This window comes from Botryllus schlosseri, chromosome 16, assembly GCF_051294905.1.
Source record: "Botryllus schlosseri isolate E-star chromosome 16, Bs_hap1, whole genome shotgun sequence".
Taxonomy (NCBI): Eukaryota; Metazoa; Chordata; class Ascidiacea; order Stolidobranchia; family Styelidae; genus Botryllus; species Botryllus schlosseri.
The window spans coordinates 14039204-14062002 of NC_137251.1; the positions used below are offsets into that span (position 1 = coordinate 14039204).

General features: G+C 41.6%; 2 protein-coding genes across 2 annotated transcripts; one reads left to right on the forward strand and one right to left on the reverse strand.

Moving 5' to 3' along the window:
• Positions 1-7253: 7253 nt before the first annotated feature.
• On the reverse strand, positions 7254-16785 carry LOC145458928 (serine protease HTRA1-like). The gene is made up of 5 exons (XM_080337444.1): positions 15474-16785; positions 14610-14900; positions 13945-14079; positions 12148-12335; positions 7254-9396 (listed from the first exon to the last, which is right to left on the reverse strand). Exons 1-5 carry the CDS (start codon positions 15966-15968, stop codon positions 9234-9236), a joined length of 1272 nt encoding a protein of 423 aa, XP_080193570.1. The 5' UTR covers positions 15969-16785; the 3' UTR covers positions 7254-9233.
• Positions 16786-18894: 2109 nt separating this feature from the next.
• LOC145459008 (transmembrane protein 106B-like) lies at positions 18895-21512 on the forward strand. Its single transcript, XM_080337533.1, has one exon. The coding sequence runs from the start codon at positions 19509-19511 to the stop codon at positions 20256-20258; it is 750 nt and encodes a 249-aa protein (XP_080193659.1). The 5' UTR covers positions 18895-19508; the 3' UTR covers positions 20259-21512.
• Positions 21513-22799: the final 1287 nt, after the last annotated feature.

Here is a 22799-nt window from a genome sequence, read left to right on the forward strand (position 1 = left end):
AGGACCCGAGTCCAAGTCGGGTCAATACCCAGATTGTCTCAAGTCGAGTGGAGTCGTATCCATATTTTGAGAAAATGACTCTCGAGTCAAGTCGAGTCATCAGGAAATGGTGACTCGAGTCGGGTCAACCCTGCTATATATGAAAGTACCAATATTATTAGCCAAATGCATACGCAAACTTGAGAAAAAAAATTGCGATACCAGTAAATTTATGGATGGTGATTTTTCGCAGTAGCTATATTAGTGATTGGTGCATGGTAAGCCGAAAACACAAATGGAAGTGTGGGGGTCTGTTGAGTCAAGCCTTCCAGAATTTGTTTGATTGGGACCAAGACCATTGATTTTGGAGGTCTACAAAAGTGTTATTACAGCACTGCTAGAAACAAACGAGGTAAAAATGACCTTTTTTAATCATCGGGCAGATTTATTCCAAGGGGGGAATTTCGGCTTAAATTTCGGCCAAGGGAGGCACGAGATGAAAAAGGTTGGGAACCACTGCACTAGTTCTTTCCATTCATCGTGAGTGCTTTCTTTCGTCGGGTCTTTTTTGTCGCCGTAAGAACGGCAACGGCAGGGGAGGAGGAGCCAAGATAAACCTCCGACGGGAATCGAACCTGGTTCGTCTGCGTGCTGGGCGCTTATCGTAACCACTTCACTACCTCCCCCGCCTATATCATATGAAAGGACGTAGTTCATTTTTGTCCTTGATGTTTTTGCGGCATATACACCGACTCATGATACACATTAGGGATCTTCAAAAATGACTTTTTTTCTAAAATCGTACTGGCTACTTGATAAAATTGTTAGGTTACCTAATTTAAGCCTACACTCCAAATTTGGTTCAATTCCAACCAGTAGCCGCATTGCTACAGGAGAAAAAAGTTTCTATTTATTATATAAAATTAAATAACAAAAAATTTGAAAATATTCTCTTCACCCCGTGAAAGTGTTGGGTTGTCTATAGAAACGATGTTCACCAAATTTGGTTCAGTTCCAACCACTGGAAGCGGAGTTATTGCCGTCGAAAAATTTGGATAATGAATAAAATAGTATTTACGGTGACCAATTCTTTAAATATTTATTATAGTGGTGCCCACCGTTTACTGTTTACATTCTATAGTGGACTCAAGCAGGGCATGGTATGGTATGGTATGGTATGGAAGTATGGTATGGTATGGTATGGATCGATATTTTGGTATGGAATATGAAAGAATGCAAGTATGGTATGTAATGGAAGATTTTAATCTATGGTATGGAACGACATTTCCATACTTTGGTGTTTTATACATTTTATCGTGATCTGTGCAAGCTTCATGAAGCGAAGCGTACGTTGATCGCTGCTCACGATCGCTGCTCACGGAATACGATCACTTTTGTTATGTGTGAACGTGAACTATTGAATGCTGTGTAGGTACAAATACGCGCTTGTTTAACGGTTTTAGGAGCACTTGGAATGACATGATTTTGTGATATAATAATGACAACAGTAATGTTGACCTGATATTCTATTGAGTCTAGACACGACGTCTCCGAGCATAGTCTATCATGTGACGCAATAATTGGTAATGTAGGCAACTCCAGCTATACCCAGGCCACTTTAAATTGTACTTTTGGGTCTCAAAAGTACAATTTAGTATAAAATAAAATTTCTGTCGAGCATAAAATAAGGATTTTTTTGTTTACATTTTTCGGTGTTTGTGAGTTCACCGGAGAAACGCATTGGCGGGTTTATCGCTTCCGTTCGGGCCCTGCTGACTCCCACAGGTGCTGCCGGGCGGTTGGGTGGGGAGACCGGCAGCGGCGGGGGTGCAGATGCCGCACCGCACTGGGGAAGAGAGCCAGGACATCGAACGTCAAGTACTTTTCTCTACCATTTCGTACAGTGAACTACAGGTCACATTTGGAAAGCCAGCACAAGGCACGATGGAACGAGTACAGTCACTTTCAAAGGAACTGAAGCTGACTTACTTCGACAACAAACAGGACACTAGGAGTACTCTGAATGCTCATTTCGAAGGAGAAGGCAGTCTGAAGTTCAAGATTTGCAAAGTAATATTGGGGCAGATAATCGGGGAGCTGCTTTTCCACCCCAACGATCATGAAGGAACCACTCAAGAACGTGCTCTGAGTATTTTCAGACGATGTAATGAAGACGATTCTGTGTTTCTTGCTGGATTCAAGTCGGGGCGAATGTTCCAATTGGTGATGAAATTCATTCGTGACGTTGCGTCGTTTCAACAGGCTTGCAGATTCGTTGCTTCAGTCAAGGAAGAGACGGGTCTGGCATTCTATACGGGCTGCACTGAAGGGTATTGTGCAAAAGTCGTTTGAATTATTGCGGCTGTGAACTTGCAGGGTCTCAAAGATTTGTTGGAACAGACCTGGACATTTTCTGTTGCCGCTGATTGTGGTAACAAGCGGAGTACAAATTACTTGGATATTCGCATTCGATTGTATTCAACCAAGGATGGGGATACTCACAACTTTCACGTGATTGCTGTTCCTGTGTTTGGAGCAAAAACTGACGAACAAATTTGTCAACTGTTGACCTCTGTTCTTGAGATTTTGTGTTCGGATTGGAGGACCAAGTTGTTAGGGTTTACTAGCGACGGTGAACCGACAATGACAGGCCACGTCGATGGTGTTGGAACCCTGCTTCAAAAGGAAGCTTCACAAGAGATTTTCCACTTCTGGTGCGGACTACACCAACTCGACTTGGTTGTGCAAAAGGCCTACTCGAAGCTTGCCACCAATGAAACTTTCAATACTCAAACGAACAGCTTGATCGGATTTCTGCGCCGACAGCAGAAGCTCCAGACTGAGATGCAAACAACATGCCCACGCTTTGTCGACACTCGGTGGGCTTCAATGAAGAGAGTGACTGGATGGTTTGTTGCGAATAAGATACGCGTGCTTCAGTATCTCGATGAAAAAAGTCCTCCTGCACGCCCATCGCCAGAGTGGTGGATTTACGTTGTCGCCGGAGAGGTCCTGAAAGTGGTCAAGTCCCTGCAAGGCAAGAAAACTCTGGTCACCGAGCAGCACGCCAAGCTGATGAAGTTGCGTGACAACCTGAAGGACTTGTGCTCAGCAACTTCAGAGCTTCGTGAGGAGGATGGCTTCCAGGGTGAATTAGAATACGTCAGAGTGGAATCAGAGTTTCTGTTTCCATGACAAATGTTCAGGAGTTCATCCTCGACTTAGGACTTTTTGTGCAGGCCAAACTTGATGAAATCTCGGAGGCTACAAGGAAAACTGTTCAAAGGGGAGTCGGCCTTCTGGTTTGCACCCTACTTCATGGCGTCTGTGATCTCCTGGCAAACAACGCGGACATCAAAAACAACGAGATTCCACCGACGCTCCCGAAGGAACTGGTTAAGTTGCGTCGTTCAGCTGTCTCTGATCTGGTTCGCGAACAGTCAGGACGGCTTCGAGCAGCTGGGTGGGCCGAAGAAAAACTCTAGGATGTCGAGACGGAGCACGCTCAAATGCGGAACTTTTACAGAGACCATGACAATTTCCGCATTACGTTGGAGGAGGAGGGCCCTGACAGCAGCTTCAGGGACGCTTGGGGTGTCCTCGAGGGTATGAACGTCCACCTGCTCACCCTAAAGGACTTCTGCGGAACGCTCTCGACCGTGTTTCCAACGATGGCACCAGTGGAGGCGGATTTTTCCGCCATCGGAATTGAAAAGAATGACTACCGGGAGAACCTGACCGATTTCTCGCTGCCTTCATGCGAAACAGTTTCAAGAGCTGCAGAAACTTGTGTGATTTTTGGTTAGATCATTAAACTTGAAACACCGGCAGGTGGAGTAACGCAAAACACCAGCTTGTTTTCACATAAAAGTCTCGTTATGGTACCCTCCTATGCCAGGAAAGCCATTTTTCATAAAAAGTATAATTTAGTATAATTTAAAATTCTGGTTGAGTATAAAATAAGCTATTTTTGCTAAATTGTACTTAAGTAAAATTTGAAGACCCCTGGCTATACCTCATTCCTTGAGTGACGACAGCTCACAAGCAATAATGATGCAACGTACTTATTGCTCAATGCGATTGATGATTACATTTCTTCTGAAACATCGTCCGCTCCGCACATTTATACTATTTGCATACCGAGATATCTTTTTGGTCATATTTCAAACGCTCTCGCATTAGCATTCTAAATTAGGGAGTATGGGGTAGACATAGTTTGAAATTCTCGCCACGCTAACCCCAACCAAATGATGTACTAATAATCACGCAGATCGCTGCAGTATTGATCGCCTGTAGCTGGGGTATTTTATGGGTGCGCCTATATTATAAATTATTTTGCGAGTATTTACTTCAAACTTGCATGTGCATCATGTCAATGTACCGGAAATGCGATTATATTCTTATGGAGCAGGGGCGGGCAACTTCGCCAGTCGGTGGGCCGGATATAGGAAAATTAAGAACTTGACAAGCCGGATTGCTGAATGGATACATTATTCGCGCATATATACCAGGAATAAATCGTATTTAGTGAATGTATTCTATCGACACCAATGTTGCTTCAAAGCCTTTTCTTGCCGATAATGACAATACAATGTGGATTTGAGAACAGTATTGTCATACAGACGCCGCCATGTCTGCTTCTCTCTGATCAACTAACTCGCGGTGCAATCCTTAATTATGATTTCAAAGCGTTTCATTAGTCCGGTACCCAAAATTTACCAAGATATCAATTCATCAGGATTGAGTACATCATAAATGCCGATAATGCAAGTCTTCTCGCTTCGACGAACTTACGCGTATAAGCTCCACACTCTCGCACGCTGCGCAGTGCGCACACCTATATAATTGCATAAGCAGTCACTAAAATGTTACGTTTAAGCAAGTGGTGGGGAATCTCGGCTGACTGGGGCCGCGGGCTACATTATCATGTAAGACGGGAAACTGTCCGCGGGCCGGACAAAATCTCCTCGCGGCCCGCGGGCAGTATGTTACCCGTCCCTTTTATGGACGGTCCTATATGACAATCTGCTGACTATCTCATTTTGCTCGCGGAAGCTGTAGAGTAGACTTACACGGCACCTCACCACCGTGGACTAAACCTCACCAAAACAGACTCTGTATAAAACTATTACCAGGAATTAGATTCGCATCATGGCTAGTTTAAGCAATAATGACATCCGAAATATCAATAATATAGGTGCTAGAAAAGGAAATATACTTATGATATTCAAGTATTTGAAAGTATGGAATATGTATCAAGTATGGTATGGAACAATGTTGGTATGGTATGGAAAATTGCAAGTATGGTATGGAGAGGGTAAGGCAAGTATGGAGTATGGAAAATTTTCGTTCCATACCATACCATACCATGCCCTGGACTCAAGCACATCTCACGGCTCAGTGAAATTGGTATACGTCACACTTTCCATTTGATCAAAGGCAATTTGACGGTAATTTTGGACTGGCTTGCCGAGCATTAAATTTGATAAAATGGGTATCAATCAAAAGCCACCGTAGTACTGATTGCGAAAATATGAATTTTATTCTGCTCGTGGACCCGGAACCCCCCAAAATCAGCTTCGAATGTTACATCGTAACGGAGTTTGGTATGGTGACGTAACTATGCCGTCTGAGCAGCGTAGGAGCAAGTGCGAACGAGAGTGAGAGTGTGAACGCTCAATCGGTTGCGCAACGATGGCCAATACGCTTGCGGTTTGCGCTACTTCTCACTTGCTCCCAGACAGCATGTTTGTGTCGCAATACCATACTCCGTTGCAATGCAACATTCGAGGCTGATTTTGTGGGGTTCCAGGATCATGATCAGTATTAAATTTATATTTTCGCAATCGGTACCACGGTAGCTTTCGATTGATACCCATATTATGTAATTTAATGCTCGGCAAACCGGTCTAAAATTACCGTCAACTTGCCTTGACCAAATGGAAAAGTGTGACGTACACCAATTTCAATGAGCCGTGAGATTTGCTTGCGTCCACAGTCCACACCATATAGGATATATATATATATATCATATGAACTGAACGATAAAATCATTGCAACCAAATACAATTGGATGAACTTTAGGCCTGTGACATGCATGGCAACGTTGCATTTTGTACGTGCCATGCCATCAGATCAAGTTTCAGCAGAGATTCCCGAACAGCAGTACAAGGAATGCAGAAAAACGCACGAACTGTATTTGCCTAGTAGACATCGCGGCGTTCGTTCGTTATTATTTATACGTTTAGATATAACAAAACAAGATCGCGATCACAGGAATGATAGGAAATCACCAAATAATAAGCAGTTTAAATTCCTGTATCCCGTACCGAAATATAACTCTTATGTTGCTCGCTTGTCCGTTTTGTTGTTACTTATGGAGGCTATCTCTCTTCTACATTGCACCATTTCTGTCACTATATTGACTCGCCATTTGACTACTGGTCCACATCAAGTCGTGACACCTCTAGGGTTAACATATTTCGGAAATCTGAAGAGCACACTTATCAAAATGTTCAGACTTAAAATACTGGAGTAAAATGGTAAATTTTTCCCGACTTTGTGGTTGGTTGACTGAAAAAAAAGAAGTTGATTGACTAAAAAAAATGTAGGTTATCTTCCCGGTTCAGCTCCAGAAATAGCCACCGGAGCGTTACTTGAGTGCTGATTTACTGTATCTCCGTCGAATTTTACCCTGTATTTAACCATAATTCTCAATAAAGAGGACATTTGGGCGTCATCCGAGCACACTTTCAAAAAAGAGGATAAATTCTCTTAAAACAGTACGTATGGTAACCAATGTCCCCTCTAAGCTGCGCACGTGCATAAATGTTCAGTACTGACACGGTCTCTGCGCACAGAAAATCTGAGTTGCGCACTAACAATCCGAAGTGATCACATCTTTTTAGTCGTTGCGCACTGTTGTCCAATGGTCTGCGCAGTGAGTTGGTGAGTGTGCGCAGACTCGTCAAAAATTAGAGGGAACATTGATGGTAACCCTAGACAACCCCCCCTTCCTGTTCATTTCTGGGTCGAACTCCTTCAATCGATAAATACCATGCACATCATCACAATGGACCGTGATAGCCACGGTCCTAAACGTATTTCCGAACTATTACGAACCAACCTTCCAAGGAAATAATGTGTGCCTTCCTGATATCAAACTCATAGTTCCCCTCTTATTTGCCTCTACATCTCAATTTTCCAGCCCTATTTACCTTCTTTCAACTTTAGGTTACTGGATACCGTTTCTATAGAGTAAAACAAGATTGTCGTCAGCTCTTCCCAATATTAAAATATATATTATACACAAGTTCAATTTTCATGATCTTAGATTTCGAATTCGCAGTGACGTATCTTCGTTTCAAATCGAAAGAATATTCAGCTGTAGAGTGGTTGCGACCAGCACCGTAACTGCCGCACCCCAAACCCCTCAGTTGGGGGGGGGGGGGGGGCGAGTTCGAAGGGGGCCCAAAATTATTTCGTGAATTAGCATAAATCATAGAGTATATTTCAAAAGTTTATGCAATTTTTTCAAAATTTTTTCGCGCTGCGCTCGAATTCAAGCAGCCACTTTTCTATATTATTGGGTATTGGGCTATTACCGCGTCACGACCCACCATGACATACAATCAAGTTTTAGGCCATATAACATGCGACTCCAAGAAGTGTGCCAGAATGATCGACAGCGAGAAAAGCTATGCCGAAAAGGTCTATGCCCTTATGCAGAACGAAGACTTAGTTATATAGGCTATACAAAATACATATAGGTTTAATTGTCCATAGGCGCCTAAATGACTGGCTCCGAATGTTCCTGTCTTTGCAATCTGAACCTCACAAGACAAATACCATCGCGCTGGGAAAAATTTTATGCCAGTGAAGAAATACCAATTTGAAATCGTGTGCGGCTCTTAGTTTAGAAGCCTACGTTTGGGCGATTCTATATTTTTTGATATAGCATACCGGAAGTCACGAAATAACATCATGTAACGAAGTCATATAAATGGGTCCGCCCGCCCGAAGATGTTTAATCATTATTTACGGGCCCTCCCGTTTTCAAGACACTTCACTCAGCTCTACCGGTAAATCTATTTACGTGAGTAGAGAGGACAATAAATTGATAGCATAATATATATGCAATCGCCGATCTGATTGACCGATTTTATCATAAATTATCGAAAATTTCCGCGCATGGCGCTGACTCACTATACAGTACAGATAATTTCGCGACAAACGCAAACAACGTGATGGGGGGTCGTTTTATCACCCTATAAGAGCCCAAGACCCACGTTTTTGGGTGCCTGACGAGGTGCTGTTTCGTTCCTGCCAACGGGTATACGCCCGAAGATGTTTAATTATTATTGAGTGGTCCTACCTTTTCAAACACACCTCACTCAGCTCTACCGGCAAATCTGATTACATGAGCAGAGAGAAGATAAAAATTGATAACAATATATGCAATTCCCGATCATACTGACCGATGAAATCATGAATTCTAGAAATTTTCCGCGCTTAGGCGACAAAAGCTGATTCACTAAACAGAGTCCCAATGAATATGATGAATAGCGGTAAACAGAGTAACGCCAGAGGGGGGTCTGGGGGGCGCAGCCCCCCATAAGTTCGGTCTATAACGCTATGGGGGGCCCAAGATCAAAGTTTTTTGGGGGTGCCTGACGAAGTGCTGTTACGGTCCTGGTTGCGACACACACGAGAAAATAACCATACTATACATAAGACAATCAGTCTTAAAGTACACCGCAAGTTCATCACACGTTTCCAAACAAACACAACTGTGGAGCACAGACGGTCGGACACCAAGGTGCACATTACTGCACAATGGTAAACTAATGTCCTTATGCTGTAAAATTCTAGCGATCTGCGTACGGTATGCAAGAAATCGGCAAACAAATTAAGTTGGTAGATATGATCATTGGTCGTACGTGCCTAGCCAATTTCTTACATGCAACTCCAACTGGTCAGCTGCCCGAATCTGTCTCACAAATTGAGATCATATCAACTCATAAACATCGCCGGCAGACATTTATCATCCACTAAAACTCACTCCGCGACAGAATTGCAAGTACAGAGCGATTCACAGTACATCACAATCATAGTTCATGTTACAGAATTGGCGATCTTTGAAACTGGAGATTACAAACTAAAAGGCGGCTACATATTTCCTCGCGACAGGAATGCAGCGGAACGCCCGATATGCTGAGCTCTGAACGGGTGTCAAAAGAATCCCTAAGAAACTTCTACACAACCTCTTCCGGCATAACGCGTATCTTGATTGTTGCGTTCCCTCTTCGTACGGTGAATTCCACTTCTGTTTCATTGAGCGCCTCAAAGACGTCTCGCGTGGACTGCACTTGTTTACCGTTTATTGCGATGATGATGTCTTTATCTTGCATTCCCGCTCTAGAAGCAAAGCGCAAAAACGTTTCCCTTTCGCGAGCACAAGTGGTCAATAACGAAGTATTTCTACTTTTGAATAATATATTCACACTGAAATAAAGTCGCATACTTTCACCTGACACATGTCAGGGGTGTTCGGCTGTTCGTGTTCAGGGTTGATGTGTATCAACAATCCTATCACTATATATGCATGAGAATTCAAGTAGCCTACTCGTGGAGATCAGATGACTAAAGCTCTATGTCAGTGGTTCTCAACCTGCGGGTCCACGAAACCTTCAAAATGGTTAGTAACCTAATTTTTATTTTTAGTTCGATAATTGATGAGGAAGTTTTGCTATAAAACTGCTAAAACTTCAAGACAGAATGGCAGAATCATCGCCTGAGATGAAATATGCTGTGCAAACTCATTTTAATTGCCAATAGGCTACTTATATATACATATATTGCTGCTTAAAAATGTTTTGAAGGGTTTTGGAAAAAAAATTTGTAAGTAAAAATCGATTTTGTCCTGTGATATACATAACCGCCGTTCCAGAATATCTTCAAGATGAGCTGCTAGATAGAAATGACTAGGCTGGACATTACATGTTTCTCAATTTTGGTGCCATATATGTTGCGATCATACCCGAGGCGTGGTCGGAAGCGTTACGCGTTATTACATTTGCCACCACATATCTTTGTGGAAATGTGGCCCTCGTTCATATCAAATCGACGGCGCGTATTTCAAGAAATGCAGCTACAGAATTCGTTTTGAAATCATAAAAGTCTTCATAATTTAAACATAAATCGAATGGTGTTATTTACAAGAAAAGTCATTTTGTTGCTGTTTATCACTAGCCTACAGTCAATATTTGGTCAAGAAACACTGCTCTATCTACTATTTTAAAATTGCACACAAACTAGGTTGGCAGATTTGGTAAAAGTCGACTCCGAGCCACATAAATATAAGAATTAAAAATTTCTACTTTTTGTAGCACTCAAGTAGGTGATTGCCTAGTTACACAACACTAGAGTCATCCTGTTTTTAGACCAATTTCACTTTTCTTCAACTCTTTTTTAGGTAAAACTACACACCTTTTACACTTTGGAGTTATGAAGTAGAAAGCAGTTATAGGTCTGTGTTTGCATTACTTTTATGTATGAAATTGTCATAATTTATCAACTGATAATAGAATGTGAACCGTCAGCAAAACTTCATTTCTCAATACTACTCTCTTCACTACCTTTTTGACATTCATTTTCAAATTCCAGTGTAGTTTAAACAGGTCTCGGAAAATCGCTAACTCAACTCTTGTGTTTGAGCAGAGCAGGAATCTGCGACATTACTTCTACTTTTACTTGTTTACCATCACTGACAGCTCGCTAGGGAGTGAAAATGACTTTTTTTTAAATAGAAAAAAGGGGGTTCATAAATCCCGACAAATGACCTGAAACTTCAATTCAAACTGAATTTAGGGGATTGCCCCCATTTTCCAGCCGGTGACCCCCCAATTTCTGCGCTCGAGGGGATAAAATTGCATATCTCAGCAACCGCTGGTCGTAGAGTCATGATGTATAGCTCAAAAGCTGCAGAAACATCACGTTCATATAAGTCCTAAGAAGAAAGCTTTCTCTATTGTGAACACAAAAAACAACAACAGTAAAATACGGGTAAACGGCGGAAGTAACTACATACTCAGATCTGTTGGGGCTGCGGGGAGCCTATCCTGATGTACGTTACCAGTCATTTGCCACCAAGGTGAATACAAGGTTGCAATAAGAAGATTCTTGTCCAACAGGGATACTCGGCGGGTTGCCGTCAGCGGGCTGCGGAGTACCGCTGACGACGCCCGATTGGTTGATCTAGCTAGAATATGGCTGTGGAAGGAGGCGCTCAGTGGTCATCGAACCCCCTTCGAGTGGGGTGGCAGGACACAGTCGTAACGCAAGTCCAGAACCACTGCGGGCCCCACTGGTTTCCACCCAGGGAATGGCAAGCTTCATGAAATCGTAGGTGGCCCAATAGGCATCTGCTCCCTGCCACGTTTGTTTCCCCTCTCGGGTTTTACTTTAGACCTCATTCCGTTGCCACCAGGGACTAACTCTTCCTCAGACAAGGCTACAAGGCCATTGCTGGCCCGATATATTCGATACTGCAGCCCATTTTACTCATTCGGAGCACGAAGCCGCCCACACGCCTTGTTACGTCTTATGCCTTGTACATCTTGTACGTACCTTTGTACGCTTCGTTCAAGGACTGATACAGTCCCAGGGAGCTGGGAGGCCACAGTCAACGGGGTCCGACGACCACTCAGGGTCTCCTTCCACAGCCACATTCTACCTAGATCAACCAATCGGGCGTCGTCAGCGGCACTCCCTGGCCCGCTGACGGCAGCCCGCCGAGTATCCCTATTGGACAAGGATCTTCTTATTGCAACCTTGTATTCACCTTGGTTGCAAATGATTGGTACCTCACAACACCAGGATAGGCCCCCCGCAGCCCCAACACATCTGAGTACGTAGTTACTCCCATCGTTTACCAGTATTTTTACTGTTTTTCGCCTATAACTAGTTTTGTGTTCACAATAGAGAAAGCTTTCTGCTTAGTACTTAAATAAACATGATGTTTCTGCAGTTTTTGAGCTATATATCGTGACTCTATGACCAGCGGTTGCCGAGATATGCAATTTTAGCCGTGCAGCACGCAATAATAAAGTGTTGTTACAATAGAAAATTATATAGACTAGGCATCGATAGCATGTTCCGTAAACTTACTTGCCCGCCGGCGAGTATCGGTGTACTTTATACGCCATAATGCCCGTTGCGACATCCGGAAAATCAGGGTCTCTCGAACGTAACGCTTCCACAATATCAGGACTGAGAGTCATCATGGCTATTCCTATGTATTTCCTCCTCGTATTCCGCAGCTGGCCGGTGCTATGGCGTCGCTGGTCTTTCTGCTTCTAAAAGAGCAGACTTGAAATTATGAACTGCCTGGGAAGCGAGTGGCGCAGATGGTTGAACACCACAGACAAAACAAAAATTGGACTGTGTGCGAACCGGGGTTGTAACCAAGTCACATGGTTCCGAGTCCACATTCAATCTCACTTTTATAGTTTTGACTCAGGTCATGTCATTGTCAGCTCACCAAAAAGTTAAGTCGACTCCAAAATCTAGTGCTGAGACTCGAGTCCCAGTCGGACTGTTCACTTGTCATTGTCATTGTCGAGTTGAGGCAGGGTCAACTCACTTTTTAGAAACACTTGGGTGATATCGAAGGAGATATTTATAATATACCGATTCTTCTTAATCTCAAGATGTATATTCAAACAGATAAAACACAGTTTCTGGGCCAATTTTTCAAGTACCGGTATCTGTTCTTATCTACACGAGATTGAGTAATGTCCTATAGAATGTCTCGAGTCATATGACTTGGTCAAATCCTGCGCAATGACTGGAATACAAGTCAAATAGTCAACACACAAAGTGACTCAAATACAGTCTAGTCATTTTCTATTTTCAAGAAAATGATTTGGGTCAAGTCGAGTCAATGAAAACTTGTGAGTCGAGTCATTGCAACCCTAGCTGGAACGGAGGCATATCTGGTCTTCTCATCGCCTACCTCGTCCGTAGATGCTGTTAGACAGTAGGACAGACTGGAAGATATCTAAATCCAAGCTGAAATTTCCCGCATTTAGAATTAGCACTCGCTGAGACATCGCAACAGCATCGAAAATGTTACGAGGCATTCAAGATCAAGCCAAGTTTACTTCAGTAAACTCAACGTATAATACCATGTAGTAATGCCAGACGCCTCCTATTTCACTAGGTCAGGATAAGAAAGAATATATCATAAAACATCCCCAATAGTTAAAAAATAAGATTCCAGACGCTGAAAATTGGCAAAAATCAGTAATAATGAATCTCCAAAATAAGACAAAATAGGTGAACATTGTTGAACAAATGGCTTTTCTCAGTTCTCAGAAAATTGCAACAATATTTCCGAAGCAACTCGCTGTTCACTCCATTTCAAAACGCCAAATATTGCCTAGTGCAGTGCTTTTCAACCTGTGTGACAGTTCGCACTTGTGCGAATGAAAATCTTGAATATTTGTTAAGTTTTCTGATGTGGAATAATTCAAATACACCTAATAGGAAATTCAAGGGCTTAGTGTAACTTTTGTAGTTGCGACGCAATTATGAAAATTTGATCACCTCACGACGCACCACTAATCATAGCTCTCACAATCCGTAGTGAATTAATATTTTCGCACTATAATTATTAAGTAACCAAAAGCCTGGTTTGTAAGCTGGTATAGTGGCAGACATACAGTATATCAGCCCGTCTGAGCCTGCGACAGGCTGGAAAAATGACGTCAAATTGACTTTTGCTCAAGTTACATAGTAGCCAATTTGTTGCACATCTGAACAAAACATTGTTAAGTATCTTTTTGTATAACAATTTTTGGTTAGTTTGTGCGAATAAAATTTATCTTACAAAAAAAAGTGCGAATGGACCACAAAAAGGTTGAAAAGCACTGGCCTAGTAGATACGAACACAACAATGTATACCTGCCGAAGCCTTTCCAGAAACTCTTTGACATAATCAATGGGAATCGCGAATCCTATTCCAACAGATGCCATCATGGAATTTACTCCGATAACTTCTCCATCTAGATTGACGAGGGGTCCACCAGAATTGCCTACCTAGGTACAAAAACAGGAATAATCATATGAAGATATATAAGATATGCGCTTCTCCAGATGCTTACCGAGGATTCAAGTTAGCGTGTGTTAAGGTTAGGGTTTTGGTGATGGCTTTGCTGACCAATGAGTGTTGATTGTAACATCGTTCTCTCTAGCCATATCCGTATCTAACCACGTAACCTACTGCTGACCCAAGCTTGCCCTAACCACTAATCGGCCAAATATATTTGGGGAGCTGATTTGGAGAACTAGATAATTCTAGTCGTCTAATTAAACAAATTACAGCGAAATGCGAAATCTTTGGTTGTTGAAAATGCTACAGGAGAATTGCATAGTGCGAACCAAGTTTGGCGTGTAGCTCATCATATCTATGATAATGAACTCTGCTTTGATAAGATTGCTTTTTATTGTATTTCTCTCCGATTTAGTATTTTTTTCAATTTTGAAGTTTTTGCTAATTCAGTATTTTTAATTCGAATCTAATTTTGAAAAGCTCAAAATTTTCTAGTTGTCATTTCCTTTCAACTTACGTTGATCATAGCATCCGTTTGTATATATTCCATATTTCTTTGGCCATGGCCTCTAAGGCCCAGTTCTTTACCGGCCCTATTGATGTTGCTCACTATCCCAGCAGTGACTGTGTTCTTGAGATTCAGTGGACTTCCCATCGCCACCACCCACTCCCCAGGCCTTATATCGCTGGAACATCCGAGATTGAGGTACGGAAGATCTTTACCCTGTACTTGAACCGCGGCCAGATCCATACTCTCATCCACTTCGATCACCCTTCCACTTACAATATCGCCATTTTGTAGTCGAACCTGAAATCAGTAGAAATTCAACAAGGTTTTTGTTCCAAGTTTGAATGAAAAACATAACTGTTGAAAAGTAAGGGGTGATAGGATCTTGTAATCATTTCCTAGTCCAGTGGTACCCTACCCTGGCACCGGATCAGTGGCAATTTTTAGTTGGACCACACTTTTCTTGCTTTCGCACAATTCAGATAGCGCTTGCCAAAGCTCCAGTTTCCTGCTAATTGATAGCCTATTCTGGGTCACCCAGCAGAGGTAGGGGGTGCAAACACACCACCAAACACGTTAGGCTGATTTTACCAAATATTTTTGCAAAAATGTAGAAATACCAGCATTTTTCTAGACCTAGAGATCCCATCATTAATTTTTTGTGTTAAACGGATCTTTGCTCTGAACATAATTGTGTATTTTACTCTGGCGTCTGATCAATTGCAAGCAACAAAGCCTGCAACAATTACAAATTTGGTGTACATTGGCCTATCTCAAGTATAGCTTGAATAATATATATAAAAATTTCCTCATTAAAACGTTAACTACCTGGTACCAGTATTCAAATTAAAGTGAAGTTGAAAGATGGCATACCTTGACTTCCGATTGATTACCAACAACATGCGCATTTGTTACGATCAATCCTCTTGAGCTGACAATAAACCCCGAACCATGAGATGTAGGCACCACACGCCATGACCTCGAGAAAGGATCTTTGCTGTGACATTCAATAAACACCACAGCAGTCCCCGTCATATCCACAACATCAGCAATAAAATTGAACCGAATCCGTCTTGACCCGGAAGCGATCGCTGGATCATCTGCCCCCGCTGCCAACAACACTTTGGCAGGATATTGTCTTTTGACTTGATAGAGGAATCCACCTGACATAATGGCAGCAAGCACATATCCAGAATAGGCATATCTTTTGCGTGAATGATGTTGGTCTTTTTCAAACCGTTTATAGCTCGAGAATTGATGACTGCAGCACTTGTGGTAGTGGGGCTCGAAGTCATTCGATTGCATGCATCTCTTCAAGAGGGACGGACCCAGAATCCTGGCACTGCGAACAATCGGATTGATCGACATGCCAGGTCACTCAGTAGAGTTAGACTTAAAGGATGAGGTAAAGCATATATTGCACTGCCACTGAGATGGACTGGAATCAGTGGTTGTTTTTGGGAATAAGTTGTGGTGACAGAAGGATCTCTTGCATAGAATAACGATGGGTGATTAAACGGAGTGACGTTGCCACTAATTCCACTTTGGCCACTTGAGCAGTTAAAAAATTATATTGCTTATTAACACATGCAACACTATGACACAGGATTCCCAACTGGCAACTGCTTCAGGATTTCAGGTTCATGCACTATAGTCGCCGTGCAATTTCACGGAATGGGTTAAAAATGGCTAATTTTGCCGTATCTTGATACCCGCTTATGCTAGAAAGCTAGTTCTGGGAATGAAAGCTGCAGAAGCAACATGTTCCAATCTAAATTCCACAGAACATTGTTTAAAAAATGAACAGAACAAAGTTACAATCACATCACTGATTATTTGAATGAAATTGAGCATAGATGCAGTGGATGCGATCTCAAGTGGGTGCTGCATCAATTGACAAGCAGGAATATACTTAAACATAGCCTGCATGTTCAAAGTATTCTTATCTAGAACATCAATATCACTATGAGGGTTTCGGAAGCACATGTCAAAATTTATGGCGTATATAATTGGTTTCTCGTATCCTGGACCCTACTCCCCTTGAGTAGCATCAATGTCGGACTATCTCGACTACCAAGAATGAAATATTTCATTACTCATAGTTCAGTAGATCAATGTCGACCCAGAGTGGAATTAGTGGCAACGTCACGAACAACTTTCCGCTTTCATTCCATGCAAAATGGAAACCACTGTTTCCAGTCTGGACATCGGCTAATGAAGCACTTCCTCTTCCTGATAAGTCGGAATAGTATTGAAATATTGGTCCTGTTCCGGTCGAGATGAAAGAAAGTTCCTATGCAGAGGATATATATTACCCTGACCCCTGACCCACCATTCACATTTTGTTCCCGGAAGCTCAATCATCTCAACACATCTTTGTAAATCTTGTTAAAACGACATGCTAAATTCCAAAATGGTAATGACAAATTTCTCTCAAGATATATAAACAAAATGCTTTGCGCGTTCCCATCCGATTGTGTATCTCGGTGGAATCGCTACATTATCGAAGCAGTCGATAGCTACCATACATAATACAAACAAACACTGTAGCTCAGTGAGTCATCCTGGCGTATAATACAAAGTTGAGTAAATTTGGTCTACTACTGCCAACAAGTGACGGGGGCAGTACAGCTTGCAAAGCGGCTTGCTGTGGAACAAAAAACTGATTGAAATCCTGATTTAAGAGACCTTTGGTGTGACAAGGGCACACATGATTGCTCAATGTGTGGTTTTGTAAAATTATTGGTTAGCGTCAATTTCAGGGGTACGTGCGAGAATTTTCTGCAAGACAGGAAAGGTTCTGCTACGGAATGTTTGACACATGACCGGCGAATCCTTGGTTTTAGGTAGTGTATGTATGTATAGATTACTAACCTACGGATAGATACGCAAGACCCGTCGTTACGCTCCGGCAAGCAGTTACACTTATTGCTGAGCAATCTAAAAGCAGCACAATTGGTGGTGTTATAACTTGCGACCCGAGGGGTGAAATTTAATGAAACTCTGGTCTTAATCGAGAGCTACTGCCACACTGATTCCGAAAATACAAACTAAAATCTTGTCAGGGAAATGGAACCACGTCAAAACATCCCTCAAAGTCTGAAAATCGGCATTGCTCTGAACAATCGCTTGACGAAATTGCCATTGTTATGTTCATCGTGTTGCGGTGGTGCCATTGTTGGAACAATGCCGATTTTCAGATTTTGCGGGCTGTTTTGAGGTGGTTCCATATCCCCGACAAGATTTTAATTTGTATTTTCGGAATCAGTGCGGCAGTAGCAGTTTCATTGCATTTCAGCCCTCGCATCGCAAACTATAACTCCGCCAATTATGCTGCTTTTAGATCGCTCAGCAACACAACAAGTGTAACTGCTTGCCGGAGCGTAACGACGGGACTTGCGTTATCTATTCGTAGGTTAGTAATCTATAATGTATGTATATCGGGCTTAAGCTGCAATTCTGTGCGGTATATCACTGTGTCAGGGCTTGGTTATGGATTACCAACCTGCGATAAGTTAGTAAACAATAGTTTTGTTGCATATGTTATTATCCTGATCTAGTACACCTCTAGTGTTCACACCTGCATTGAGAAGTCAGAACACGATAATGGATCAGCTGAGTGAAATAAACATTACAAAGATGCATATTGGCGGTGTCAGCATATGGCGATACCGTCGATGTAGAATCGTAACTTTGTGCTATGCCAAGCTAAGCAAGGGTGGCAAGGTTGGTTAGGCTCGCCGTTCGGAAGGGTTTAGGCCGAGGGGGTTATGGCACTGCGATAGAGTTTACGTGAATATTATAGAACGCTGGAGGCACACTCATCAATAAAAAAAGTTACTTAAAATTGTCAAGTGTGTACTGTTGTTGTTAAAAACAATAGACGAAAAGAAAGTGACACTTTCACATTAAAGCCTTTTTCTGGTGTTGTTATGATTGTGAGTTTGCGACCGTGACAGTGCTTGTTTAAAAAATTTACCATCACTGAAATGAGGTTGCATTATTGACCAACGTAACTACATTTCGTCATAAATTCCAAGTAATCTCTCTCGTTTTCAGTTTTTAATTTCAGCAAAAACAGAAAATCCATGGTCATAAAGCCATGAAGATACAAATTAGAAAATTATTTGAATTTCTATTGTAGATTTGCACCAATCATGGATTACGGTATAGGTACAGCCACAGGGTACTGTAGAGTAGGATTTGAAAGCAGACAGTAAAAAATTAATCGATAAACGGCTTATTTCTTAGATTTTCAAACTGTTCTTATTAGATCGAAATATTGCTTGATTTATTGCTTCCAAAGGGATTAATTACCCATCTAAAGTTGTTAACAGCAAATTCCTGGATGTATAATGTTGCAGTGCAATCTGAAGTCCAGACTATGTGCTCAGGATTTTGATTTGTTGTTTATGATTCATGAAAATTGGAAAACTAATCAAAGAGTTTATTCGCGGCTTTGGTTTTCAACATCAACAGTGCCTGTCTTATTTTAATTATTTTGACAGTTCTTTTCCAAAAGTGCAAAAAGATTTGCGGCACCCCTGAGATGATGTGGCGGAACACAGTTTTGGTTAGGTTCGCGTTATCTGCCCAAAAAAAGACCTCAACTAAGCCAAGGTGACATTGATAAAGTATATCATGTCATCGCCAATATATATTCACATTTCTAGACAAAAGCAAGGGTTTACTTACGTAGACATGAATTATGCTGCCGTTACAGGTATATAAATTAGCTTAACCGTACCGCTTCACGTTTGCAGTAAATATCACTTTGCATCATCAGCAGTAACTGGGAGATTGGGATGTAATAGTCATTCACTCTCGGGCGAAGATTTTACAATCCTCGGATGAGAAGTTCAGTTGCTAACAAATTTCAACTACCGATCGATATTGCAGTCTTGAAATATGGGAGGAACGCAAAGCTCTGGACGAACCAGAAGCACAAGCTCATTTTCCGATAGTCTGAACGGTTCAAGCGACTTCGGATATGAGGAGTTTGGAGGCCGTGACGGCAAAACCTGTCCAACTTGCCACGGGACAGGAAGGATATCCAGAACACAATCCGAAGAGCTGGTAGCTCTTATCCCTTATAACGACAAACGATTAAAACCACGAAGAACGAGCATGTACGTTATATTGGCTGTGATAGGGTGCTTGATTGTGTGTGGACTAATCTTATTCTTCATCCTCCCGCGATCTGTTAAAATCACCGAAAAGGACATCGGGAACTACACTGTGAAATTGGACAGCAACACGTCGTCAACGATAATTATAGTGACCAACCAATTCAACATTACGAACACTAATTACTTTCACATAAAAGTTGTCGATTTGTCTGTAAGTGCTTATTTTGATGAAATCGGTGTTGGTAATGGCGAACTAAAAAACACTCCGATATATGTTCCGGCTAAAACATCTGGATTTGTGGTCAATGTCACTGTTCCCCTACGGTTCACCATTGATAATAAGCTGGACTATGTGATTCAATTGTGTGATGGATCAACGAAAATGTCACATGATGTCGCAATAGTTTTCCAAGCTACATTAACTTCGGAATATATGTCACATTCCGAGCAAGGCACTCTGCGTGCTATCAAATTTATTGATTGCAGTAAAAATACGGTTGTTAACGGCAGCAATAGAAAAAGCATTTGAATGATCTATATTTTTTGGTAAATTTTTGTGTATTATCACGTCCTATGAATTATTTGTGTTAGAATTGCTAGCCTTGATACTGCAAGTGGATACAACCGTTTGACATCTCGTGCTCCAGTTAGACTTGCAAACATCACACATTTGCTACAATATCGCAGAGCGTACCATGACATTGTGAAACCCTACTTAACACATAGGTACTTGGACTACATCGTTGATAAATATTTTGAATTGTGATTGGCACTTGAAATTGGTACATGGTGAACTGCCATTGATGCTATGTTTCATGCATGTAATTAAATACAAGCCTCTGCTATCCTTTTTATTTGGCAATTTTGAGCTGGCTAATTACATTAAATCGTTATCATAATGGCATATAATTGACGACCACCTCTAGTATGATAACCATATTGGCTTGAATGTATGTCACATATAGAATCGCTAGAAACAGTATTTCATATAGCTGTATTGCTCTTGAAATTTCTAATGCATTTGGATTCTTTTATGTCACCAATGCTGACATTTTAAGAGTGATGAAATACAGTAGCCTACATAACTTTATTAAAAGTACGACAGAATCAAGTTGGTAATTGTTTGCAATGAAAATCTTTACATTAGTTTACAAAATTGCAACCATATATTAGTCATGTTTATTGTTGACAACATCTACACAAATTGAATCAGATCTTTGGTCTGAATCCCTCTGTTGCAATATCCTATCCGAATTATTGCATAGCCTATCCCATAAAATGCATGTTGACTAACATTCTTGGCACCCATGATCAATCGGCACATATCACATGATTGTGCTAATAGCAAACTTTGTTTTGTCTATTGCATAACCGCTCGATGACATCAATGTGCATTGTACTGTCTTGTTTGCTAAAGACGCAAAATGATATTGTTACCAACTGAATGGGTTTCTGTGAATCCATGCATAGCATAAGGCGATTACAATGCTGTGCGGGCATGATTGATAATAGTGCCGTTGACTTCACTAGAATTCTCGTAATTTAACATCAGTATGCTTCCGAATAATTTCTTTGTCCGATATATGCTGACTGGTGGGATACCACACGGTTTACAATGCTAGCCTTAGACTTTTAACATGTCAGTTTGTTTCTGATCATTCAAATCATAAAGCCGTGTATATGCCTTGCCAAATTCTATTTTTGTTAATCAACTTGACAATGTTATATGAATATGATTGCTTTGGTATGTAAAAGCCTCTTCCGACAAGATAGTGTAATGGTAGGTCGTCCAGTTTCTTGATGGGTAAAGCTTGGGTTCGATCTCCGGTCGGGTCAGTGCAAAAGGCTTCACTGTCAAACTGGTATCTGTGGCTTCCCTGTTGAATGCTCAGTACTAGGGCTGGGCAAAATCAAGTACTTGAGTGATTCGAGTATTCGAGTATCACTCATTATGACGCCATAACAGAATGTAATATGTCAACGTTCAAATATGTACCTTTTATGCACCACAAGAATATACCGGACCCGTTATCCATCACTTTAAAAATACTTTGGTAATTTTTCGACCGCACCGATTTCATTGAACTTTGTGACAATGTTGTGACAATTAGGTCCTTGCGGTTATCTGGTTGTGTGTTGTAACTAGAGCTGGGCAAAATCGAGTACAATAATACAATACATTGGGTTATAATTTTCATCTGAACAAGCTACACATACAATGTACAATGCGATAAGACACAATGCAATGTAACGAACAGATAGGAGGATGTCGAACGACACGCATCAGTAGCGATCCTTTACTCAAACATCCACCTCGGCCTAGAGTGCCCGATGTCATAGTTCTTTTTCGATGTTGATCTTTTTGAAGCCGCGGCCCTTTCTACTAGTTCTTTCTTTCTTCGGGTCTATTTTCCTGGGCTTTTTTGTCGCCGTAAGAACGGCGACAGCGGGGGAAGAGGAGCCCAAATGAACCTCCGACGGGAATCTAATCGGGTCCGCCTGCTTGGTAGGCGCTTATCGTCACCACTACGCTATCTCCCCTGAGTGATTCGATTCTAAATCACGAAATATGCTTCGAGTCGAGTCAAGTAATCGAGTATCACTCATTATGACGCCGTAACAGAATGCAGTACGTCAAATATGTACCGTTTATATGCTACCACAAAGAATATAATGCCTGTTCTCCATCTCTTAAAAGATACTTGGGTATTTTTTCGACCATACCAATGTCATTCCACTTGGTGATAATGTTGTGGGAATATCATGACTTCAGAAATGTGTTACGTCCAATAACCTGCGTATATAGCTTTGTACCATATGTTTCGTATGCTACGATACCGCCAATCGAGGTTTCGAGGCTCAACAGTGAAAATTAGTATCGAAACTATAACTCTCGTTGATAAAGTAACTTTCAGTGGTGAGAAATCTTTAATTTCAGTACTCGAAAATATCGTATTTTACTACTCGACTCGAATCATTAAAATTAATACTCGATTCAGATTCGAGTACTCGAATCATTTTGCCCAGCCCTAGTTGTAACCAGGCCCGAAGCAATATTTGCGCTCTTAAC